Source organism: Oncorhynchus gorbuscha, linkage group LG21, assembly GCF_021184085.1.
Source record: "Oncorhynchus gorbuscha isolate QuinsamMale2020 ecotype Even-year linkage group LG21, OgorEven_v1.0, whole genome shotgun sequence".
NCBI classification, from domain to species: Eukaryota; Metazoa; Chordata; class Actinopteri; order Salmoniformes; family Salmonidae; genus Oncorhynchus; species Oncorhynchus gorbuscha.
Window position 1 is genome coordinate 26,312,245 of NC_060193.1, and position 26,460 is coordinate 26,338,704.

The following is a 26,460-nucleotide window of genomic DNA, read 5'->3' on the forward strand; positions in this document are numbered from 1 at the left end:
TCATAAACCTGTTCCGGCAGGATCCGTCTCAAATTAAACAGTGGTTATGGGGCTATTTTGCTTCTATAACTGCAGACCAATTCCTGCATATATTAATGGACAAACCCATCAATCACGTGACACTATTAATTACCATGTGAAGACTCGATAGCGCATTGAAGCCAAAATTAAGTCAGTTAAGATGGCATCTCATGTAGACAACATGGACAGTTTGAGCTACTCCAGGAAGTGATGTTGCAGGCTAGTTCAGTGCTGCCCCTCTCACTCACTGGGGAGGCAGGGTAGCCTAGTGGTTAGAGCGTTGGACTAGTAACCGAAAGGTTGCAAGTTCGAATCCCCGAGCTGACAAGGTACAAATCTGTCGTCCCCATGGTTCTGCCCACTGTTCCTAGGCCGTCATTGAAAATAAGAATTTGTTCTTAACTGACTTGCCTAGTAAAATAAAGGTAAAATAAATAAAAAAGTTACTCAAATTGAAGAACGACCAGGGGTACTGTAGGTTGCCAAAAGCAACTAAATGATCCTTATAACTTGTGTACGACATACATCTGGTCAATTAGAAGCAATTATTGGTACTATTTTTTGTATTTACACAGAGATTGCAATTTTTCCATTTACTATAATGGGGGATCCTGTTTTCTGCCTGCAGTACCACGGTCGGCCTTGAACTTCCATGGCTTCAATGAGAGGGAGAGCAGGGGCAGTCATTCTCCCCTGGAGCAGATGAAGGATATCAAGGATTTGGAAATGTTCTGTATGGAGGAATGGTCTAAGATTCCTCCCAATATGTTCTCCAATCTCATAAAACATTTCTTTTGAAAGGCTAAGTGCCTTTATCCTTGTAAAGTGTGGTATTAAAAGGTATTTAAAACAGAGGTGTCAATTTTTACACCCAACTTTGAGAAAAAAAGTATTACTTCTTTAAACAAAATCTCTTGCACCAAACAATTGTATTAGTATAAAATAGCATAACTTACCTTTTTTTGTTGCATACAATACAGCTCAGTATTTGAATTCCTTATTTTATACAGTAATTTCTGTTAATCTTTGTCAAGGGTGTCAATCATTTCAGACCTCACTGTATGTCATCTGACTTTTGCAGGTTATAATTGTGCAATTAATGACCATTTTACTTGATCTTTTAGTTAATCAAGCTATGTATGCATGTTCTGCAGTCCATCCCCGCTCACCTCGTCGTCAGAGTAAGAGTAGGCTGAGGCCACAGCGCCCCACACCTTGCTGGCCAGGTTCCCTGCCTGCTTCATGCCTGATTTCAACACGTCTATCTTGGGACCCGAGAGCAGGGTGTCCATCTTCATGCCCGAGATGGAGTTGATGACCGACCCCAGCGAACCACTCTGCGACGACCTCACCAGCGCAGTCAGCGGCGATGATCTTGGGCTGGCCACAACACCCCTGGAAGTTGCAGGGCTTCTGGAGGCCTTCACGGCGAAGGTCTTGGAGCGCGTGACTGCTGCGGGGCTGCGTTTAGGCGTTGTGTCCCCGCTTGACCCCCCTGGGTGTTTGACAGGGGGCACGGGGAGGCTGGACCTCCGTTCTTGAGGTTGCTTCACTGGGGCAGCATCTGGGGAAGGGTCCCCTCCCTGGCCCTCCTGGTGGAGCTCCATGCTACAGGATTTGGGGCCAAGCGGGCTCCGGAGGCTCATGTACATCTCAATCTCGTCTGCCAGGTTTCGGGACACCATGGCGGGCAGGGATTGCGGCAGCTCCTGACTGGTTACGGAGGCTAACTCCTCATGCTCCGAGACAAGGAGGGAGAGGGGGTCTGCCCCTACCTGCACCTCCTTAATCTCCAAGGTTGGCAGAGAAATAGAGCCCCTCCCCCCTGAATCTCTTTCCTCATCTTCCTCCTCCAACTTTAGACCCATCTCATCCTCCACTCCTGCCTCCTTCCGGTCACCTTTCATCCTCTTCTCCTCTTTCCCTAACCCCTCCTCCAGTGGGGTTGGGTCCGTTACTGGCCCCTCCTCCTCTGATAGTTTCCCCAGCATCGGACCCCGCCCCTCAGACTCCAACTCCAGGTCCTTAAAGAGGGCTTTGGCCGCACTGGGAAGCGGCTTTGAAGGTGGGGGGGTGGTGCCGCCCCCAGAGAGAGCCGCTTCCAAGATCCGTGCATCGGCGCCCATGCGGCTGACGATGTGGTCCACACCATGTTTCTCCATCAGCATGCCGGCACGGCTCTCGGCACTGAAGCTGCAGCTGCGCTCCGAGAAGGCCTTCTGGCGCTGGACCTGGACCGCAGGCCCCGCCACCCCGGAGCCACCCGGAGCTGCAGACCTACCCTCAACCGGCAGGGAGATGTCCTCGCTCTGGCTGCGCAGAGAGAACAGCTTCCCAGGGGCTGTCGGTAGAGATGAACACATAGGCATGCCTTCATTACCGGGGGGACATTTCCTGTCCACAATTTCCCCCAATAACCATAAGCAGAGTTCAGTGCTGTTTAAAGACAAACATGTAACCACAAATATCAAATGTGTAAACCTCGGATAAGGTTAAGATTTAGGTTCGAGTCTGCGCCCGTCACTCACCAGCGTCTCCTCTCTTCATGGCGGTATCAAAACTCGCCCCTGTGGACAGTTTGACGATGCTAGGGACATGTGGGAGTGCTTTCACAGGGCTGGGGGGCTCTGCTACAGCCACTGCACTGTCCACCGAGCCAGCTATGTCCCCACCTGACGAGACAAGATTGCACACTAATGGCGAAGGTGCATAAAGGAAAGAGGAATTCAGATATGACGTCATTGTTTTTAGCAGTACCCATAGGGGGTTTAAAGTACGCCGCACGACAGGGTTCAACGTAACAATAAAATCTGTCCAATCTACATGTATACTTTGCTACTGCCAATACAAAAACAAGTAAGAGTAACGGAGAGCAATGTACAATACTGCAAACTGAGCAAACGAGGCATCTGTGGTAAGTACATCTTTATGCACCGCCGGCATTGAATTATTTGTTATTTTATTTATGCTCGTCAACAAAGAAAATTGAATACGAAAGTCTGACACACTGCCTTCTCATCTTGCAGATGAACTCTCGCCAAAACTATCGTATGTTATGCCTGAGATGGCGGGGGGGGGCTGAGCTGGTTACCGTTGTGCTGTGCTGCGGACTTGCTGCACTGATCCACAGCGATTACAAGGGCTGCTGATTGAGCCAAATCCACTAGGTCCTGGTGCAACTCATCTTTAGAGCCGTAGCCTTGATCAGGCTGAACTCCTGCGGGACACAAACATACTGTCTTAATCTACCCAGTCTTTTCAGATCTGTGCACTTCTGAAGGGTAGGGACAAGAGGCTCGGCGCTGTAGGTGCAAGAAGTTAGGGTGTTGGAGCTAGAGGCTAGGAGCTAAGGGCTAGAGGCTAGGGACTAGTAGCCAGGGGCTATAGACGAGAGGTTAGGGGCTAACAGGCAAGTAGCTAGGGGCTAACAGGCGAGTAGCTAGGGGCTAATAGTTCGGGGATAGGGGAAGCTGTACATGTAGGGACTTTGTCCAGTGTCTCCAGGCTACAGTCTACCTCTGCTGCAGTGGTTGTCTGCAGTGTCTGCTATGATGAGGCTGCGTGCGAACAGGGTGTGATCCTCTCCGTTTGCCTCGCTGGAGCTGTCTGCACTCCCGTGGCTCAGCCGGTCGCCGTCGCTGCTCGCCAAGCCGCCCGCTGACGGGCCTAAATCACTTCCTGAGCAAGCAAAAAAAGGGAGCTACTGCACTTAACCATTTAAGTCCAATACAAACAAACATAGCTTCTACAGTATATTGTAAATAGAGAGTATTGTCCTACATACAAGCACAGGTACATTACATAGCTAAAATATATAAAAAGTGTAGAAAGTTATATGCATTTGGTGCAACAACTGTGGCGATTGCATTCCAACCTAAGTGATTGACTCTCTCCCATGCTCGGTCTCTGTGTTCGGACACCTCACCTGTCGTGATGACGGTGGGTCCTTCCATGGAGGGCATCCGGTGGACTGCCTGTTTGAATTGAGAGAGAGCGCGCGCCACGTTGCGCACCTTGGCCCACATGAAGAGCCCACTGCGGTTCCGACTGGGCCAGGGGCCTTCCAGAACAGCCTGGAGAAATGAGTGGAGAGGAGATGAACACTGACATACTTTGGATTGAGGTATTTGTTTAGGCTAGTTTAAAGGGATAGCGTGAGATTGTAGACATTTTTGTCCCTGCGTGAAGTTTGAAGTTGAAGGTAGTTTGGCCAGACATTGCAAACTAGCGCAATGACTGGAAGCCTACAAATCTTGCACTGTTCCTTTAAGTGCCCTAACCGGTTGCAGTTATGTAAGGCCTAAGCAATATGGGTGAAGATCCACAACTACACATCCTAATATCCAGACCGAACATGAACCACTTGAACCTCTGGGGGCAGTATTTAATTTTTGGATGAAAAACGTTCCCGTTTTAAACAAGATATTTTGTCACGAAAAGATGCTCGACTATGCATATAATTGACAGCTTTGGAAAGAAAACACTCTGACGTTTCCAAAACTGCAAAGATATTGTCTGTGAGTGCCACAGAACTCATGCTACAGGCGAAACCAAGATGAAATTTCATACAGGAAGTGAGCCAGATTTGAGGCGCTGTGTTCCAATGTCTCCTTATATGGCTGTGAATGGGCAAGGAGAGAGCCTACACTTTCTGTCGTTTCCCCAAGGTGTTTGCAGCATTGTGACGTATTTGTAGGCATATCATTGGAAAATTGACCATAAGAGACTACATTTACCAGGTTGTCCGCTCGGTGTCCTCCGTCGAAACTATTGCGTAATCTCCAGATGCATGCATGTTTCCATTTTGAACAGAGGAGAAACCAAACTGCCACGAGTGACTTATCATCGAATAGATATGTGAAAAACACCTTGAGGATTGATTCTAAACAACGTTTGCCATGTTTCTGTCGATATTATGGGGTTAATTTGGAAAAAAGTTTGCGTTGTAATGACTTGATTTTCTGTTTTTTTTCTCAGCCAAACGTGATGAACAAAACGGAGCGATTTCTCCTACACAAATAATATTTTTTGAAAAACTGAACATTTGCTATCTAACTGAGAGTCTCCTCATTGAAAACATCCGAAGTTCTTCAAAGGTAAATTATTTTATTTGAATGCTTTTCTTGTTTTTGTGAAAATGTTGCCTGCTGAATGCTAGGCTTAATGCTATACTAGCTATCAATACTCTTACACAAATGCTACGGTTGAAAAGCATTTTTTGAAAATCTGAGATGACAGTGTTGTTAACAAAAGGCTAAGCTTGTGAGCCAATATATTTATTTCATTTCATTTGCGATTTTCATGAATAGTTAATGTTGCGTTATGGTAATGAGCTTGAGGCTATAATTACGCTCCCGGATACGGGATTGCTCGTCGCAACAGGTTAAAGGTTAAGGGCGAAGGGAGTGAAATGGGAGCGTATGCATGTGTATGGGCTGGTATAAGTACCCTACCTTGTTGTAGTATCCGTAGGTGATAGCGTTAGGGTGCACCCCTGCCTTCTTCATCTCCACCAGGACACGGACGGCCATGACAGGCTGACCGTACACGCCACACAGCTGCATCACTACACGGTAACACACCTACGGAGGGACAGAGGGTGGCTATGTGTGAGAGGACACAACAAGATAAAAACCTAATGGCTACAGTAGACTTCCACTGAAGTTGTCATCACTGTAATGGAAGCGATTATATGGGAGCACACACACGCACAAAGACTTGTTCACAAACATTCTCAGACAAATGCACACACACACACACTTATGTCCGCATACGTCAACAGACAACCAATCATAAGCACTCACGACCCTATACCTACCCCCTCCACACACCCAGTAAACCCCAAGCTTCCCTTACCTCATCCAGCACCTCCACCTCAGATGTCCTCATCTTGAGCAGGACGTTGTAGGCCTGTTGCATGGCCCAGCTCTTGGACTGAGCCAGCCTCACCCCCACGGGCAGGCAGATGAACCACAGGCTGTAGCAGTGGCTGAACAGACACTTGGCCCACAGCGGAGGGTTGGAGTAGAAGCGCTTGGCCATCTTGTAGGCCAGCTTGATCTCCTGTGGCGGGACACAGAGTTCAGTTCAATGACTTTTATTTGTCCCTTTTATGGGGGTGGGGGACGTGCACGCAATTGACTGATTATGATTGATTTTAGATGATGTATTTCCGATTATTCTCCTTCACCATTTCCTGATGGTTAGAGTTGGGAGGAGAGAGTTGGAGTGAGTGTGACTGTGCACGTTCCTAATAGTGAACCTCCCATCCCTCCGTAGAACAATGGCCAACAAAGACTGCTCGTGGCCTTCTGAGGCGAGAGCGTAGACAAGAGCAGCTTAGACATAACAACGCCCACACATTGGCTTGACATCCTGTCCCGACACCCACAACTACAGTATGTGTTTGTGCCTGTGGTGAGAATATGTGTGAATATGTTAATATGCCAGACAAAAATACACATACATTTCAGTTGGAACTGGAACAACATATTGGCCTCCCACGAAAGAGGGAGAAAAGACAACAAGTATAGTTTCCTGGGAGGTCTATTATACTAGAAAATAGGTCACAAGAGGCCCCTTTCCCTCCGCGCAGACACACACAATAGAGGTCGCCCGATGACGATTTTTCTACGCTGATAACGATTATTGAAGGGAAAAAAGCCGATACCGATTAATCGGACGATTACATTTTAAAAAGTTGTATAAAATATATATATTATTAAAATAAAAATGTTAATTCCGTATTGTTGTAATTGTCAATTACAACAATACTGAATGAACACTTATTTTAACTTAATATATTTATTTATACATAAAATCAATTTAGTCTCAAATAAATAATGAAACATGCTCAATTTGATATAAATTATGCAAAAACACAGTGTTGGAGAAGAAAGTAAAAGTGCAATATGTGCCATGTAAAAAAGCTAATGTTTAAGTTAATTGCTCAGAACATGAGAACATATGAAAGCAGGTGGTTCCGTTTAACATGAGTCTCCAATATTCCCAGGTAAGAAGTTTTAAGTTGTAGTTATAATAGAAATTGTAGGACTATTTCTCTCTATACTACTTGTATTTCATGTACCTTTGACTATCGGATGTTCTTACAGGCACTATAATATTGATCTCAGGAGTTGATAGGCTTGAAGTCATAAACAGCGCTGTGCTTCAAGCATTGCGAAGAGCTGCTGGCAAACACAGGAAAGTGCTGTTCGAATTAACGCTTAGGAGCCTGCTGCTGCCTACCGCTGCTCAGTCAGACTGCTCTATCAAATATCAAATCAGACTTCATTATAATAAACACAGAAATATGAGCCTTAGGTCATTAATATGGTCAAATCCGGAAACTATCATTTAGAAAACAAAACGTTTATTCTTTCAGTGAAATACAGAACCGTTCCGTATTATATCGAATGGGTGGCATCCATAAGTCTAAATATTGCTGTTACATTGCACAACCTTCAATGTTATGTCAGAATTATGTAAAATCCTGGCAAATTAATTACGGTCTTTGTTAGGAAGAAATGGTCTTCACACAGTTCGCAACGAGCCAGGCGACCCAAACTGCTGCATATACCCAGAACACAAGAGAAGTGACACAATTTTCCTAGTTAATATTGCCTGCTGATATGAATTCCTTTTGACTAAATATGCAGGTTTAAAAAATATATACTTGTGTATTGATTTAAAGAAAGGCATTGCTGTTTATGGTTAGGTACACATTGGTGCAACGACTGTGCTTTTTTCGCAAATGCGCTTGTTAAATCATCACCCTTTTGGCGAAGTAGGCTGTGATTCAATGATAAATTAACAGGCACCGCATTGATTATTTGCAACGCAGGACAAGCTAATTAAACTAGTAATATCATCAACCGTGTGTAGTTAACTAGTGATTATGTTAAGATTGATTGTTTTTTATAAGTTAAGTTTAATGCTAGCTAGCAACTTAACTTGGCTCCTTGCTGCACTCGCACAGGTGGTCAAGCCTGCCATGCAGTCTTCTCGTGGATTGCAATGTAAATCGGCCATAATCGGCGTCCAAAAACAACGATTACCTAATTGTTATAAAACTTGAAATCGGCCCTAATTAATTCGACCATGCCTCTAACACACACAGGCCTCACTCTTCCTGCACTTCCATCCCTGTCCAAATAAAAGCTAGTGTTGGAGGCTGACGCGTGCAGACTGGCTTTGAACCCCTCTGACCTACTGTAAATAAGTTTCTGCTGGTGACTGTGGTGAGTCATTTATTGTTATTGGAACCATCACAGCCTGAGAAAATTACTAGGTTAGGTTATTCCCTGACTGGGGAAGTGGTTAGGTGGTTAGTACAGCAAGCTTACAGTGGGTAGAACCAGAACAATCAGGAAAGTACCGGAATGTGTTGTCAGTTTCTTTTGTTGTTTTCCCCCCTTCCCTACAAAGCTGCAATAAAGCAAACAGTTGCACCTGCTTATCTGTCTGACTGTGTGATCGTGTACCTGCTTGGTCCGCTTGGCCAGTAGTGCAGGGCTGCTGGACAGGCTGGCCCCAGGTGTACTACTCCTCAGTGCTGGTATCACCTCCCTGGGGCGGTCAAACAGGTCCATACACAACCGTGGAAAACTCTTATAACTAAAAGAGAGGGAGAAGGGGAGAGAGAGAGTGACCGAGAGACAGACAGAGGGACAGAGAGAGAGAGACACACAGAGAGAGCAGAGAAAAGGGAAATGCCACAGGTATGAGAGAGAAGCCAATGCAGACCCGCTTCCGATCCTCCTGGCCAGGTCTTGGGTCAACTTTTCACCACAGATTTACTCATACTACGCTCACACTATAAAACACTACCAGGCTCACTGGTGTTATAGTAATGCCAATGTGTTAGTGGTGCAGCAGGAATTAGAGGGGTATAAGCTCACCTGTAGTGGGCAGGGGGGTCGGACCCTTCCTCGGTGGCGGGGGGTTCTGGGGGCATGACGAAGACAGTGTGCTCGCTCTTCTGTGATTCGTCTAGTTCCATAAGCTTGGTGTCCTCTGAGGACTCACCCTCCACCTGTGGAGAGGGAGACATGTTGTCAGAGTCCACGCACATGGCCGTACACACACAGACAAATAAAATCACCACAACCAGATCAAAAACCATTCTTCTAATCGATGCATAAAAAGTTGACAGACCCCAGTTGGAAAAGGAGATGTGTTAAAACATGATTACGGTGTGAGGGATTACCTTAGTGCCTTTGTCGTTGCCTTTATCGGAGGGAAATAGCTGCAGGGGGAAAAAGTGAAAGGAACAGATTCAATCAGAGGAAATGAGCCTTCCTCCGTCAGACTCCATTGGAGGAATGTTCCGACCATAAAACAACACGTAACAAAAAGGTCTTTCATGGGAAACGGTGGAAGCTGAAAAATGCCACAGAAATTAGGTTTGAAAATGTACGTCTGTCTGAGGCACTAGGATGATAGAGGGAAGACATATTCTTGTCTAGCAGGGTTTGGGGGTACATTTTCAATTCAATTCACTTCCTGGCTTGATGGGAGTCCGAATGGAATTGGCTCCAACACGGATCCCTGATGCCTGGTTCTTGTCAATGCTCACCTTCTCAATGCAGTCGTCGAAGAAGGCCAGGCCCGTATCCTTGTCGCTGACGAACGTGCACTCCTCAATGAAGCGGATGAAGATCTGAGTCTTGGTCAGCTGGGAGTAGAACTTCTGGTGGGTGCGCTCCCTGCTCCTCAGAAACCCTGTGAGAGGACAGAGAGCCAGATCAATGGGCCTATTTCATAGGAAACACTCAGGAAACATTTCTGCACCATTCAAGGTCCCCAAGAACACAGTGGCCTCTATCATTCTTAAATGGAAGAAGTTTGGAACCACCCAGACTTTTTCTCGAGCTGGCCGCCTGGCCAAACTGAGCAATCGAGGGATTGCTCAGACCATGAGAATCAAGATTCTCTGGTCTGATGAAACCAAGATTGAACTATTTGGCCTGAACGCCAAGCGTCACGTCTGGAGGATACCTGGCACCATCCCTATGGTGAAGCATGGTGGCAGCATCATGCTGTGGGTATGATTTTCAGTGGCAAGGACTGGGAGACTAGTCAGGATTGAGGGAAAGATGAACGGAGCAAATTACAGAGAGATCTTTGATTGAAACCTGCTCAGGACCTCGGATTGGCGTGAAGGTTCACCTTCCAACAGGACAACGACCCTAAGCCCACAGTCAAGACAACGCAGGAGTGTCTCTGTCTCTGAATATCCCTGAGTGGCACAGCCAGAACTTGGACTTGAACCCAATCAAACATCTCTGGAGAGATCTGAAAATAGCGGTGCAGCGACCCTCCCCATCCAACCAGACAGAGCTTGAGTGGACCTGCATAGAAAAGTGTGTGGTAAAATCCCCAAATACAACTGTGCCAAGCTTGAAGCGTCATACCCAAGAAGACTCAAGGCTGCAATCGCTACCAATGGTTCTTCAACAAAGTACTGAATAAAGGGTCTGAATACTTATGTAAATGTGATATTTACATTTTTAATACATTTGCAAAAATGTCTAAAGACCTGTTTTGCTACAGTCATTGTGGGGTATTGTGTGTGGATTGATGAGGGGAAAAAACAATTAAATTCATTTTAGAATAAGGCTGTAACGTAACAAATGTGGAAAAAGTCAAGGGGTCTGAATACTTTCCGAATGCACCGTATATCACTACATTTTCTTCAGAATGTATTATACAAGTGAGAGTGAAGGTATTCAACCCAGATGTGTAGCCAATAAAGATAGCTGCACATTTATAATGGCTCTTTCACCACTGGTTCTGCAGCTTCCATTGGCCTTCAATGGACCTAAATGAGGATGTGATCGATGCCTTTCCAAAAATTCCTACGTCAGTGGAAGTCTTTACAGCTAATGCCATGGATGATTGATTTCCGACACTGAGCAATCACTAAGTAGACCTGTGAAATCGGAGATTTGCCTGCTATGAACACTTGGAGGAGTCAGATAGGCTTTCTGTTTAACACAGACCCTGGAGTTGACAACAACATAACGCATAAAATACATTGCGCAATTTAAATACTTTGAGAAATGTGTGTGATTGCAACAAATACAAACTGGACTTTTCTGATGTTTTAGTATACTCAAAATTCAAAAAGGCACTCGCACATCTGAGCCATCTTTTTTTGCAGGTGCATGGTAACCGTTGAATAAGATGAGAAAAAAGAAGGGACCCGCACACTGCTCGATAGCATCACTGATCTTTAATAAGCTTTACGTATCGGCCTCACAGCCTTCGTCAGAGCTTTTTAAATTAGCACCGCCCACATCCATTCCACCCATCGAAAGGGGTTGGAGTCGAGGGAAAACAAATAAGTGCTATCAAATATAACAATATGCATTTCAGAAATATTCGGATATTCGGAGAGAAAGTTAAGATATCAGACAAGGGAGGTGATATTAATAACACTGAGTAAAAGAGGATGTTTTGGGATTTTCACCCTCCAGACATTTTTTCCTAAAGGACTTAATGATGAAATGCCTATGTATGTTATGTTGTGTATGTGCACATGAATTATGCCCCTATTTCAGATTACTCTGACGGTTTTCTTGCGCCATACCCAATGATTTATGAAAACTTGCTTGGTAGGTCGATGTCCTCATTGTGGATTTACAGACGTGTTTAATACGTTTTATGTACACACTTTATTTGAATAGTTATGAAATGCATATTGTTATATTTGGTAGAACTTATTTGTTGTCCCTCGACTCCAACCCCTTCCGATGGGTGGAATGGATGTGGGCGGGGCTAGGTCTACATAAGGGTGCTAATTTAAAAAGCTCTGACGAAGGCCGATATGTAAAGCTTATTAAAGAGCAGTGACGCTATCAAGAGCGGTGTGCGGGTCCCTTCTTTTTCTGATGTGTTAGTATACAAAGTATTATTTTTTTAAATTTTATATCGACAACCCATTTGTCTATTCTTTTGTCTGTTTTGTGTAGTCTCTTGAGAACTACAAAACAGCGCCTGCATAAGATTTTGTTCTGGGTGCTGCAATTAATGATCTGGGCAAATAAATGAAGGACTAAGGACTAAAAATGATCCATCCATTCTCCATTGTTATCATGCAGGTCACATAGTGAGTCTGCAGCGCTGGCCTTCTCGGAGGGGGCCTGGGTGATGGGTTTGAGGTAAAAGCGGTAACACACAGCCTGCACTAACCCTGTAGGTCGTATAGTGAGTCTGCGGAGGTGGCCTTCTCGGAGGGGGCCTGGGTGATGGGTTTGAGGTAAAAGCGGTAACACACTTCCTGCACTAACCCTGTAGGTCGTATAGTGAGTCTGCGGAGGTGGCCTTCTCGGAGGGGGCCTGGGTGATGGGTTTGAGGTAAGAGCGGTAGCCCTTCAGGATGTTGGCCATGAAGCGCAGCAGGGCCTCTTGGATCTCCATCTCCAGGGAGGTCATCTTCTTGTGCCAGGTGAAGTCCGCCTCGATGGGGGTCATCTCCACCGCCAAGCCCTCCTGGGCTGTCCGACGCACTGAAAACAGCCACCAGACCGGATATTTACCTTTCTCGTTTTATTCAAATGTAACATACCAAAAAAGTTGGTCCTCTGTCGCAACGCCAAGCTAGTGGGTTCGATTCCCGGCAACACCCGTACGTGAAATGTATGCTCGCATGACTGGAAATAGGATCTGCTAAAGCAAATATATTATGATTATATTACATGAGCATAGCAGGCTGAATGCACCATTTACTCATTATCGGCTGGACAGCTAGAATTCTTTCATAATTTATATCTAAAGACATTATTCATAAAGAATTCACTTCTATATCATACGTACAATTAGTGTACTTTTATCCTGAATGCACTGGCCATGAAGCAATTGCTATGAGAAACCCGTTGAGGTGACTGTGACTATGTGTACCTACCGATGCCCAGCTGGTGATGCAGGTTGGCCAGGGAGTTAAACAGGCTCTTGCAGGGTTTCTTTGGGAGGTTTTTCCAGTTACTGTGTCTCTTTTCATCAGACCTACACAGTTGGTTCAGAATAGTATTTCTGCAATATGCTCATTCTCGTGTAAATAACAAAATATTTAACATGCGATATATGTACCGAAAAACTGTTTGGCGGTATCGACAACAGGATAAAGTGTGTAAACAGATCCACATGTCAAAATGGGGGAAATGCTCCTTTAAAGTGTATGGATCTTACAGGTAAATAGTGTTGGTGTCCAGGTCCACACAGACCACGTCCGGCGGGGGGTCATAAAGGTCAAAGTAGCGGGAGTCCACACCCACGATGAAGGGAAAGGGGGCATTGAGGACCCCCGCCAGGGAGAGCGGGCAGAGGGGGATGTACGGGCACTGCCACTGGAACGGGAAGATCATCTGGAGAGAAGAACACAGATGGAGAGAACTTTTATTTAACATTTATTTAACAGAACTTTTAACCTAAATTCAGTCCTACATGGGCCACAAGCTGTATATAAAAGCTAACTGGATAAAAACTCCAACCAACTAACTAATCAATACAATTTTATTTGAATAGTCCTTTTTACAACATTCTAAAAGCTGAATGACCATATCCTGTATCACTCACCGCCACTACGGCCTCTGCTACCCCGGTGAGTACAGCGGGTCTCAGGGAGTGAAGCAGGATCTTACTCTCCAGCAGGACAAAGTGCAGCAGCGTGGCACAGTTCTCAGAGCCCAGGTTCATCAGCAACGTACTGTAGTCTGCCCCACTGAGGAGAGGAGAGGAGGAGAGACAGGAGGGGATGAGAGGCAAGTTGGGTACAGAGGAGCACAGAAGGATTGGGGAAACCATTCAAACCAGACTCAGGGATACAATGGGTGGGTCATCAAAGGTTGGATTGGATGAAGGGCAGCCGTCTTTGAAGGGAGGTTTGTAATTGGTACAGGTGCACTGAGAAAGTGTGTGGTTAAATAAGTAAGGAAGGGGGTGAAGGTAAACTGGATTGAGAAAAGATCAGGTTACATTTTCAGGGGAATGTACTTTTCTTTTCAGAGAATAACAAGTTGAAACTTTCCAAAGCCGCAAACACTTGTAAATCTGGTCCAAAGGCACCAGCCAGCAAGTCTTCCAGTCCCCAAAGTCATGACCTCTCTAGCTGACCAACAACAACATATTCCACTCTGAAATTATAAACCTGGAGAGGAAAGAGCCTGATGATAATGATGGAACATCTGGTATTTTCAGAACATTTTGAGGTTTGTTGGCAGAATGCAATGGCAGCATAACAGTTTATTTCATATGTACAGGCTGGGCTTATGCACTTAATAATGAAGGACCTGTCCACAATGTGACAGACAGGCAGTGCTGTTTCTGGCAGTCCCAATGCCTGTTTTCTATTGGCTGTTTCAAAGCATGACTATTTGACCTCGGAAAACTGACATGAATGAATGCGTTTTGCATTACCAAACTAGAACCTTTGGAGGGTGCTGGATGATTGATTTTTTTCTAACCCTGGCATTTCCTCTGGAAAATATGTGGTTGATGATCTGCAATGATAACAATAACTGGGCCCAGTTTCTCTTTCTGTTCCTGAAGCCTAGACTTTCACAGCTCTAAACTTGTGGAGAGGACGTACCGTCTGAAACGAAGCTACGAGGATACGGTGACGGTTCTGATTTTTCATTGTGTGTGTTTGTGTTCTAAATGTGTGCAAGTACAAAATCAGAATGGGCCTTTGAGAAAGCCGATAATGTCCAGGAGAACACACACTCGCATTGATCCATTCAGCCAGCTTTAAATCAGTCGTACCTGAGAGGGAGAGGAGTACACACAGGTTGTGCGAGCATCAAGGTGTCGTGTGCAGAGAGCTGAAAGAGAAAACCAAAAAAATGTCACTCTGCCATGACAAGTTTTTTTTTTCTACACACATCAAACACATTCATTCACATAAAGGTACAGACACAGATGCAAAAACACCAACAAACTTCCCTCTCCAACACACAAAAAAAAAACTATGGCATCTCACTTGGACCAAGATTCTGGGCCTCTGAGGTGAAGGGAAGGACACGTTGTGCATAAAGTGCGAGATGTGCCTGTCAAAGAAACAAAGCAGCAAACACAGCCACATTAGTCTCTACCAACACCCACCTACCCCTCTCCAAACTATCAAATGAATTTATAAAAACTCAAATACATGTATAAAACACATACATCTTGAGCTGCGCCTGATTTAGTTGTCCTGGTACAATGGAACCAATGAAATAGTCCCAAAAGTGCAAACCACAACCTAAACCAAGCCTCCAACTTGACAAATGACGCAATCCTTACTTTTCGATGGGCAGCGGGTGGGGACCCGAGACGGACAGCTTGTAGAGGAACATGAGGAACTTGCGGAAAGACTCGAAGAAGGGCCAGCGGGAGAGCAGGCAGATGCACTTGTTGGTGTTGACTGTCCGGTTGGGGATCACCTTCTTCTCCACGGTGGTGAGCAGGCCCAGCTGCACCTTCTGCTTCTCACTGAGGAGATCTATGGGGTAGACCTCGTAGAACTGGATGGCTGCGCCGTACATCTGGGACAGAGCAAATTATAACAGATTGATTCCTGCGTTAACATAAGGGACGTTAACAAACGCGTTTCACGCATTTTAATGATATGGTGGAGTAGCGTTTGAGCACACTTTACACTAAATTGATAAATCCGTTTACGTTGAACGCCACCCGCCATCTCAACTGGCATTCACCGTTTACACAACAAAGTCCAAATTCATTACTCTAGCTCAGAGAGATGTGACGTGGGTTGGGACAAAACTTGTGATCAGATTGTAGTTTGCTCAAGCGGCAGCTGACATTGAGGTGCAGTGAAACACACAGCCTGATGAGGAAACAAATTATTCTACCCATTCCCACAGTCACCCCATGTCACATGCAACTCAGGAAGTGAGACTCGAATGTTGACTATTACAGCTGTCAATCAAATCAACAGTATGACAGGGCTGTTCAGTTCCAGCCATCCATAACTATCTATTCACGATTCATTGTAAATCACGTTAACTGATATAATGCCATTGCTGTTACACCTACCTTTTCCCCAGAGGAGTTGGTTAACACAAAGGTGGAGAAGACGGGCAGAGGGTAGCGTGTGTTGGGGGCCCAGCACTCGATCTTAGCCCCCATGGGGAGGCAGAACAGGGGCACAGACTCAGACAGGGGGAAGGACTCATAGTCATCCTCTGGGTAGCGGAAGATGAGGCCTGGAGGAGGAGAGAGAGCAATCAAGCCATCTTTTTTCATATGGCAAGTGACACATAAGACATACACTGAGTGTACAAAACATTGAGGACACCTGCTCTTTCCATGACATAGACTGACCAGGTGAAAGCTATGATCCCTTATTGATGTCACTTGTTCAATCCACTTCAATCAGTGTAGATGAAGGGGAGGAGACGGGTTAAAGAAGGATTGTTAAGCCTTGAGACATGGATTGTCTGTGTGTGCCATTCAGAGGGTGAATGGGCAAGACCAAAAATGTAAGTGCCTTTGAACGGGGTGGCAGGCGCCACTGGTGTGTGTCGAGAACTGCAACGCTGCCGTTTTTATTTTTTAACGCTCAACAGTTTCCTGTGTGTACAAAGAATGGTCCAACACCCAAAAGACATCCATACATGTAACATTCATTTCCTTGGGTTACACTGAAAGCACTAGACTACATACACCAAGGACAAGTATGTCTACAGATCCCACTACACAATAATAACATATATGAAGTGAAGACTGGAGAAGGGAAGGAAGGACAAACATTGGCTCACTTGGCTGTTGGAATAAAATCAAACCCCATTTCCCTTCGTCATATTTTCATTGACATCAGCCAGTGTGCTGAGATACAGAACACATTATTTTCAAGAGGATAACACTTTGCTGATCAAGGCCTGTGTCACCCGTGGCCTTTTGTGAATTCCAGAGAACGCTGTCAAAATAAAGAGACCGAAAGAGGAGGCGGGGTAGGAAGTAGTCTGGAGAATAAAAAGCGTCATCTCACAGGAAGGCCTAGTGGAGATAAGGCGTATGTGCGCAGTATCTGAACAGGGGCCCGTCTAAGCCAACACCCAGCTCTGACCTCAGAAAGTAGCAAGTGCGAGGCAGGGAACAACTCCGCTGTATTTACAAGATTGTGGATACTGGTACATGGAGGGAAACCAGCTGACTAGGGCCTTACAAAATGTCTGATTCTGGGCTAGCTGTCCTCAGAAACATTACCTTTCCTAGTGTATAGTAAGAACACATGCTATTCTATTTTCCATAAGAACCTGTTTGGCGGTCATTAAAGTGGAAAACCAAAACGCGAAGAAGAGGGCAATTGCAATTGTGCACAATGACAACGCTTTCCACCTTGAAATAAATGGGGACCCGAAATAAGGCTTGGAATGCTGATGAGAAACACTCGGAGCATTAAGAGTTCTGAGTTGCCGTGAGACAGTCTAATATGTGAGGCTCTGCCTTTTTCTAAACTCCAGATAGATGCACTGATTTGAAACTAGGACTGTGTCCCAAATGGCACCATAATTCCATATATAGTGCACCACTTCTGACCAGGGCCTGTTGGGAATAGAGTGCCATTTGAGACGCAGCCCATATCTTAAGAATCAGAAGAGCGACAAAACCCCCAAATGAGTCATGCCATTTCCCAGGAATCATCCGTTTCCAGGTATTTGAGTGACAGATAACGGCGCTGGCATACACCAGTGCCTTTAGTCTTATCTACAGCACACGGAAAGCTCCTGTCAATTCAGATCAATCATAAGAGATCAACATACAATTACTTTGAAGTCGACTCAGGCGCGAAGCAAGCGGGAAATATTATGGTAAACGGCATTGAACAAAGGCCAGGAAATAATAACTATGCGTCAATGTGAACAAAACAGGCAGACCGATGTGAAAAGATGGTAGACGAGAGACGACAAAGAAGACTCACCGGCTTTGTAATTGATGGAGTTGGACGCGGACACTGATTTCTTGTAGCACAGGAAAACACTGGAGCCCCACTGGAGGATGAACAATAAGACCATGTGAGTTTGGGCTCGAAACAACATTTTCAATGCTTAATTTCAACAGGACGTACTCGGGGTGAGTGCCATGGCCTACATTTCATAATAGGTATATTCCAGCCCCATACATTCCTCCCAAAACCCTACTTTTAAGGTGAAGATCCTTTCAGGGAATGAAATGTTGAAAACCATTAAAAATATATATAAATGTGTTGGAGAAATTGAGCATGTGGGCTTTAGTTCATTACCAATGGTAAAGTATATGACATCTGGCAGATTATTTTAACCACAGTCATGCGTGCGGACTATTTCGGGATTCAAACTCACAATCCAGGCGTTACAAGTGCCATGCTCTACCAACTGAGCCACAGAGGACCGGAGGACTCACCATGCCACAGTTGAGGTTCTTGTCCACCTTGCAGAAGGTGTGCGGCGGAGTCTCGCCCTTGCTACTGACGATGACGCAGATGTCGGTGACGGCCAGTGAGTTCTGGGGCTGAACGGGCGGCGCGCGGCGGAAGGTGATGAAGATGCGCTGCGAGGTGGCAGAGCTGTTGTTGACGTTGGCACACCGGCCGTACGGCGTGGCCTGAATGACCTCACAGCCCTGGATGAGACGCTCCTTCCCTTCGTATAACACACTGTGAGAGAGAGACAACCATATGAGTCAATGACTATGTAAATATTCACATACACCCACACACTCATTAATACATACAACACCAAACACATTCACAAACGAGACCTACGCCATAATCATCGTAGAGCACCCGAGACACACTCACACTCAACAATGAGCCAATGACGTACACATATTCATGCACATCCACATGAATAATACATTCAAATCAAATTCTATTGGTCGAATACACGTTTAGCAGATGTTACTGCGGGTAAAATGCTTGTGTTCCTAGCTCCAACAGTGCAGTAATATCTAACTAGACACAATGCACAGAAATCTAAAAGTAAAAGAATGGAATCAAGAAATAGAGAAATATTAGGACGAGCAATGTCAGAGTCCGATGTACAGTTGAAGTCGGAAGTTTACATAAACTCCAACCAAAGTGTTTCAACCACTCCACAAATTTCTTGTTAACAAACTATAGTTTTGGCAAGTCGGTTTGGACATCTACTTTGTGCATGACACAAGTCATTTTTCCAACAATTGTTTACAGACAGATTATTTCACTGTATCCCAATTCCAGTGGGTCAGAAGTTTACATACACTAAGTTGACGAAGTTTAAACAGCTTGGAAAATTCCAGAAAATTATGTAATGGCTTTAGAAGATTCTGATAGGCTAATTGACATTATTTGAGTCAATTGGAGGTGTACCTGTGGATGTATTTCAAGGCCTACCTTCAAACTCAGTGCCTCTTTGCTTGACATCATGGGAAAATCAAAAGAAAATCAGCCAAGACCTCAGAAAACAATAGTAGACCTCCACAAGTCTGGTTCATCCTTGGGAGCAATTTCCAAGCGCCTGAAGGTACCACGTTCATCTGTACAAAGAATAGTACGCAAATATAAACACTGTGGGTCCACGCAGCCGTCATACCGCTCAGGAAGGAGACTCGTTCTGTCTCCTTGAGATGAACGTACTTTGGTGCGAAAAGTGCAAATCAATCCCAGAACAACAGCGAAGGACCTTGTGAAGATGCTGGAGGAAACTGGTACAAAAGTACCTATATCCACAGTAAAAATGAGTCCTATATCGACATAACCCGAAAGGCTGCTCAGCGAGGAAGAAGCCACTGCTCCAAAAACACCATAAAAAGGCCAGACTACGGTTTGCACATGGGGACAAAGACGTACTTTTTGGAGAAATGTCCTCGGGTCTGATGAAAATAAAATTGATCTGGTTGGCCAGAATGACAATCGTTATGTTTTGAGGAAAAAGGGGTAGGCTTGCAAGCAAAAGAACACCATCCCAACCATGAAGCACGAGGGTAACAGGATCATGTTGTGGGGATGCTTTGCTGCAGGAGGGACTGGTGCACTTCACAAAATAGATGGCATCATGAGGGAGGAAAATTATGTGGATATATTGAAGCAACATCTCAAGACATCTATCAGGAAGTTAAAGCTTGGTCGCAAATGGTTCTTCCAAATGGACAATGACCCGAAGCATAATTCCAAAGTTGTGGCAAAATGGCTTAAGGACAACAAAGTCACCCAACGTATTGTGGGAAGCTTGTGGAAGGCTACTCGAAACATTTGACCCAAGTTAAACAATTTAAAGACAATGCTACCAAATTCTAATGGAGTGTATTTAAACTTCTGACCCACTGGGAATGTGATGAAAGGAATAAATATCTGCATGTGTGTTTCATACTGTGGAGCATGAAGGAGGTGGTGTGATGGCGTGTAGGTGTACTTTGTGGGTACACTGTCAGTGATTTCTTTAGAATTCAAGGCACACTTAACCAGCTTGACTACCACAGCATTCTGTAGCGATACACCATCCCATCTGGTTTGGGCTTAGTGGGACTTCTGTAGCTCAGTTGGTAGAGCATGGCGCTTGTAACGCCAGGGTAGTGGGTTCGATCCCCGGGACCACCCATACATAGAATGTATGCACACATGACTGTAAGTCGCTTTGGATAAAAGCGTCTGCTAAATGGCATATATTATTGACTGGTACTGTAGATGATATTTGAATATGTGAATAGAATATTATATGCACAGCAATAGTTGAATAGGATGGACTAGAATACAGTATATACATATGAAATGGGTAAAAGAGTATGTAAACATTATTAAAGCGACCAGTGTTCCCCTCAAGCCGATAACACGACGGCCCTCAAGGAACTTCACTGGACTTTATGCAAACTGGATACCATATATCCGCGGCTGTATTTATTGTAGCTGGGGATTTTAACAAAGCAAATTTGAGAACAGGGCTACCTAAATTCTATCAGCATATCGACTGTAGCACTCACCCAGGAAAAACACTGGATCACTGTTACACTATCTTCTGTGATGCATACATGACCACAACTCCATTTTGCTCCTCCCTTCATATAGGCAGAAACTCAAACAGGAAGTACCCGTGCAAAGGAGTATTCAATGCTGGTCTGACCAATCGGAATCCACGCTTCAAGATTGTTTTGATCAAGCGGACTGGGATATGTTCCCGGGTAGCCTCATAGAATAATAATACGCCGATTCGGTGAGTGAGTTTCTCAGGAAATATATAGGAGATGTTGTACACACTGTGAATATTTAAACCTACCCTAACCAGATACTGTTGATAGAAGGCTGCATTCGTGCAAAACTGAAAACGCAAACCACAGCATTTAACCATAGAACGGTGACTGGGAATATGGCCGAATACAAACAGCGTAGTGTCGTGGAAGATTCAGAATTTGTTGGTAACATATGTAAGATGTTTTATATTCATCAAATGTGTGTAAGTTACTTCTCATCAGAATGGTATTTTTGTATAATACTGTGGCGAGGTTGCAGTTATCTGTTCTGTCAAGACTAAGTTGCATGGGCAGCAGAGAGGGGAGAGGTCAAAGTGTCATCATGTGTAAACATCTTTTACTCCCTACCTTTCCCAGTGGGGAAAGGAGGGTGGCGGTGTCTGGAATCATTCTATGCTCCCTCTAATGTAGTTTTTATCTTAACCTATAGCCTCACTCTCCTCTCCGTGAGCTTGTCCAGGATTGGTTGTGTTTAGAATTGGTTGTATCTAAATGACAATTTGATATATGCCTGTTGATATGGAGGATTGGTTTATGGTTCTGGGGTTTGAGTAAGGAGACAAAGCTGAACGATTTATTATGTCTATGCTGTCTGACGATGTGTGTTCTTTGCTATTAAAGGATCTCAGTTGCATTGTAAGGGGGCTCTCAGAGAATTCATTGGGAGACACTGAATTTATCTGAGAGTCACAGGATTGTGATAGAGCTCATATAATTAAAGATGGACTTTGATAACTAACTGACTTGTGTGTGTTTTGCTCCATGATTTGGTAAATAGAGGACATTTCCACGACAGTAGTTATTCCCATCCGCAAGGCAATCAAACAAGCAAAATGTCAGTATAGAGACTAAGTGGAGTCGCAATTCAACGGCTCAGACACAAAACGTATGTGGCAGGTTCTCCAGGCAATCACACACAAGTAATCAATCTTGATTACCAACAACAACGATGGTGTCAGGAAAATAACCTCTCCATCAACAAAACAAAGGAGATGATTGTGGACTACAGGAAACAGCAGAGGGAGCACCCCCCTATCCACATAGAAGGGACAGCAGTGGAGAAGGTGGAAAGTTAAGTTCCTCTGCGCAAACATGACAGACAAACAAATGGTCCATGCACACAGACAGTGTGGTGAAGGAGGTTCAACCTCAGGAGGCTGAAGAAATTTGGCTTGGCACCTATTACCATCAAACTTTTACAGATGCACAATTGAGAGCATCCTGTTGGGCTGTAACACCGCCTGGAACGACAACTGCACCCCCCGCAACCACAGGGCTCTCTAGAGTATAGTGCTATCTGCACAACACATCACCAGGGGAAAACTACCTGCTCTCCAGGACACCTACAGAATCTGAAAAACAGCTTCTATCTCAAGGCCATCGGACTGTTAAACAGCCATCACTAGCATAGAGAGGCTGCTGCCTACATAGACTTGAAATCCTTGGCCACTTTAATAAATGGAACACTAGTCACTTTAATAATGCCACTTTAATAATGTTTACATACCTTGAATTACTCATCTCATATGTATATACTGTATTCTATACTATCTATTGCATCTTAGCCTATGCCGCTCTGTCATTAGTCATCCATTTATTTAAATATTCTTATTCCATTCCTTTACTTAGATTTGTGTGTTTAGGTATTTGTTGTGGAATTGTTAGATATTACTTGTTAGTTATTGCAGCACAGTCGGAACTAGAAGCACAAGCATTTTGCTACACCCAAAAAAAACACCCGCTAACCATGTGTATGTGACCAATAACATTTTATTTGATGTATATGAACATAGAGCAGCAGCCTCTAAGGTGCACGGATGAGTAACCGAGTGGTAGCCGGTGAGTGTCAGTGACTTAATTAAAGGCAGGGTACTGGGTGGAGGTCGGCTAGTGATGGCGAGAGTGATGATATTGAAAAACAGCTTCTGTCTCTCAGTCCCACCTTCTGGATGATAGTGAGGTCAACAGGCCTTGGCTCTGAAGCTTGATGATCTTCTTGACCTTCCAGTGACACCGGGTGGTGCAGATGTCCTGAAGGGAGCGCCCTGGAGCGCCCTGTGGTTGCGGACTGTGCAGTTGTCATACCAGGCGGTGATACAGCCTGACAGAATGCTCTCAATGGTGCATGTGTCAAAGATTGTAAGGGTCTTCGGGGCCGAACCAAATTTCACCAGCCCCCTGTTGCGCCTTACTCTCCATACTATCAGTGTGGGTGGACCATTCAGATTGTCAATGATGTCTACGTCGGGGATCTTGAAGCTTTTCACCACCTTCACCGCGGCCCCGTCGATGTGGATGGGGGCTGCTCCCTCTGCTGTCTCCTGAAGTCCACAAAGAGCTCCTTCGTTTTGTTGACGTTGAGGTTCATTTTCTGGAACCACTCCACCAGGGCCCTCACCTCCTCCCTGTGGGCTGTATCGTTGCTGGTAATCAGGCCGAACACAGATCAGAATTATTTTACAAATGGTGAAGCAGACTGGAGGTTGGGGAGCAATGATTTATGCACTTCTGTGGACAGGTACAGTCTTTCATAAACTGGAAAGAATGAAAGTGCATGAAAAAGATGAAATACCATCATATCCCGCAGTGTGTGACAACTAACACAGCTGCTCGGTTTCAACTGCCATCTAAATACGTTAGCCTACGATGTATCGGAGTGCAACAATGGGTGATCAAATCACCATGACCTTGTATCACAATGGAGCGTCTGGGCTCAAGCTGAGATAACCTTGGGTCCAGTTTCATAAATGTACCCACCCGCTAACAAAAGTACTGCCATCCATTGTTGCCTGGCCTTAGGCAAGTAGCATAATAGAGGGATTCCACATACAGTGCATTTAGAGTGACCTAGAGAGCAGGAATGTAATTCATTCATGGCCAAATCCTATTTGTACCACCAACTATCCCATGGCCTTCGATGACAAGTCTGTCCTGAGGCCATATAGGTCCACAGGGGAACTGCCCTATGCAGCGTTTTTAATTGGTGTCAATGTTAGATATCCATTTGCACTGTAAGCAAACTGCAGAGAAAGAAGTGCAAAAGATGGCCAGATAGTCAAAGAGGGAGGTAGAGGGAATGAGAGAGAGGAAGCGAGGTAGAGAGCAGGGTAGAGTGACAGAAAGAGGAGCGAGAGTTGAGACAGGATCCCGTCTTCGCTCATGTGGCTTGCCTTTGACTTGCATTCAACAGGCCGGAGTGTCAACAGCATGTGAGGAAGCTGAGATTGCACCACTCTGCTCTCTGTCAAAGTGCTGGCAGCAGAATGACTCCTGCCCACACAATCAGAGCCACACTAAACCAGAATGCTCACTCTCGCGCTCTATGCAGACAGTCTCAACTAGTAGGCATATGCTACCACAGTAAACTTATGCAGGTTTAACTGAGCTTTCTCTAGAGTTTAACTCCAATACATACTATAAATTATTCTTCAGAAAACAAATACAAATGGTAAATAAACAGGTATTTTTATATAGGAATCTTGATTTGTTTCCACGGCGCAACATTTTGCAAGTTCAGTGTGGTCATATTTCAAGTCAAGTCAATAGGGGTCATTTCTACGCACCTCCCACTCTGGCCACATAATGTCACATGCCACTGGAAACAAAAACATGCAGCGAAGGCAAACCTCAAAGGAAGAGCGTGAATATTTTCTGATGGTTGGGGAATATCTGTGGTTTCTTCTCAAGGAATTGTTGAGAAACTTGTTCAGTCTCCTCCATAGCCTCAGAAGTGAACCAAACAGGGTTCTGAAGTGAACAGAGCTCAACATGGCAGGCTAGACACTAGGTAGAATGGTCCCAGATCTGTTTGTGCTCGTCAACTCCACTGAGGTCATTGTCAAGCCAGACATTATTGGCAAGACAATAAGTTACAAGGAGTTGGTACGGTAGCACCAACAGACTGACACTCAGGCCAGAGACTAGGTACTGTGGCCGAACATATTCTAGCAACCTTAGTACAACATTTAGCAACCTCAAAGGGATTTGGACCTCTTGGTGTAAGGGCTAAGGTGTTGAACTGACAGGTCGGGCTACCCCCCGATTCGCTGTGAGATCAAGTACACTCTCACAGGTAGAGGGATGTATGATGGGGTGGGTGAATGTGTCATCGCTTCATCCATATATTGAAAACACACAGTTTAATGCAAGGTACAGTTATCTCCACTTGCCCTCCTAGGGCATGTTTAGAAGAAATATAGCTATGACAAGTAATCATGGTTTTCTATTTGTGTTGAGGAACTTTGGTAGTTTGTACAGTATTAAAAGGGGGTTGGGGGGGGGGGCTTGTGGCCAGAACTGCCTGTTTCTGAAGTAAAGGCTGGTTTTCCATCCAGGCTTCCCCTTTACCGAGTCAGTTCTTCCTCTGGATAGAACTATTCCTGGTCAGCCTCTTCACTGGACGATCTAAGTCAGACATCTGTGGCACATGACTAATTTCAACCTTCCAGACAGTAGAGAGCAAACTGGAGAATGACACATTCTAGCGCAGCACTATCATGCATTGATGTTTCTAAAGTACTGCACAACATGAGGAGGTTGACCAAAAGGCAAAGCAATATTTTGTGTATTAAAAGTATTATCAAAATGCAAGTCTTCAGATTTCAGCATGCAATGGTTTTTAAAACTACCTCACTGCATCCACCCACACAGGCCAGCAGCATACCACCCTGCATCCCACTGCTGGCTTGCCTCAAGCTAAGCAGGGTTGGTCCTGGATGGTCCCTGGACAAGAGACCAGATGCTGCTGGAAGAGGTGTTGGAGGGCCAGTGGGAGGCACTCCTTTCTCTGGTCTAAAAAAAATATATATATATATCCCAATGCCCCAGGGCAGTGATTAGGGACATTGTCATGTGTACGGTGCAGTCTTTTGGATGGGACGTTAAACGGGTGTCCTGACTCTCTGTGGTCACTAAAGAGCCCATGGAACGTATCGTAAGAGTAGGGGTGTTAACCCCGGTGTCCTGGCTAAATTCCCAATCTGTCCCTCATACCATTATGGCCACCTAATCATCTCCAGCTTCCAATTGGCTCATTAATCCCCCTCCTCTCCCCTGTAACTATTCCCAAGGTCATTGCTGTAAATCATAATGTGTTCTCAGTCAACTTACCTGGTAAAATAAGGGTAACATTTTTTTTTATGGTTAAAAACAGGAATCTAGATGTAATCAGGAATGCAATCAGTCTACCACTACAACCTATACTCTGGTTGACAGCAATTACTGCAGGAGTTCCAA

At 44.9% G+C, this 26,460-nt stretch overlaps 1 protein-coding gene across 3 annotated transcripts in view; it reads right to left on the minus strand.

Moving 5' to 3' along the window:
* The window catches only part of LOC124007724 (DENN domain-containing protein 4C-like), a 75,016-nt gene that overhangs the window by 12,223 nt on the left and 36,333 nt on the right, over window positions 1-26,460 (minus strand). For 2 of the 3 annotated variants that reach the window (XR_006833998.1, XM_046318447.1), the window contains exons 3-23: window positions 18,406-18,658; window positions 17,945-18,014; window positions 16,057-16,226; window positions 15,304-15,545; window positions 15,002-15,068; window positions 14,785-14,843; window positions 13,600-13,744; window positions 13,213-13,388; window positions 12,929-13,029; window positions 12,315-12,533; window positions 9,599-9,744; window positions 9,230-9,268; window positions 8,922-9,055; window positions 8,505-8,637; window positions 5,878-6,084; window positions 5,475-5,603; window positions 3,947-4,094; window positions 3,538-3,699; window positions 3,113-3,238; window positions 2,550-2,693; window positions 1,191-2,362 (exon numbers count right to left, since the gene is read on the minus strand). Coding sequence is in view for 2 of the 3 variants with exons in the window: in XM_046318447.1 (XP_046174403.1) it covers window positions 1,191-2,362; window positions 2,550-2,693; window positions 3,113-3,238; window positions 3,538-3,699; window positions 3,947-4,094; window positions 5,475-5,603; window positions 5,878-6,084; window positions 8,505-8,637; window positions 8,922-9,055; window positions 9,230-9,268; window positions 9,599-9,744; window positions 12,315-12,533; window positions 12,929-13,029; window positions 13,213-13,388; window positions 13,600-13,744; window positions 14,785-14,843; window positions 15,002-15,068; window positions 15,304-15,545; window positions 16,057-16,226; window positions 17,945-18,014; window positions 18,406-18,658 (4,042 nt within the window). In the remaining variant the exon portion in view is untranslated. The remainder of the gene's footprint in view (window positions 1-1,190; window positions 2,363-2,549; window positions 2,694-3,112; window positions 3,239-3,537; window positions 3,700-3,946; window positions 4,095-5,474; window positions 5,604-5,877; window positions 6,085-8,504; window positions 8,638-8,921; window positions 9,056-9,229; window positions 9,269-9,598; window positions 9,745-12,314; window positions 12,534-12,928; window positions 13,030-13,212; window positions 13,389-13,599; window positions 13,745-14,784; window positions 14,844-15,001; window positions 15,069-15,303; window positions 15,546-16,056; window positions 16,227-17,944; window positions 18,015-18,405; window positions 18,659-26,460) is intronic. The other variant, XM_046318448.1, reaches the window with a different exon arrangement.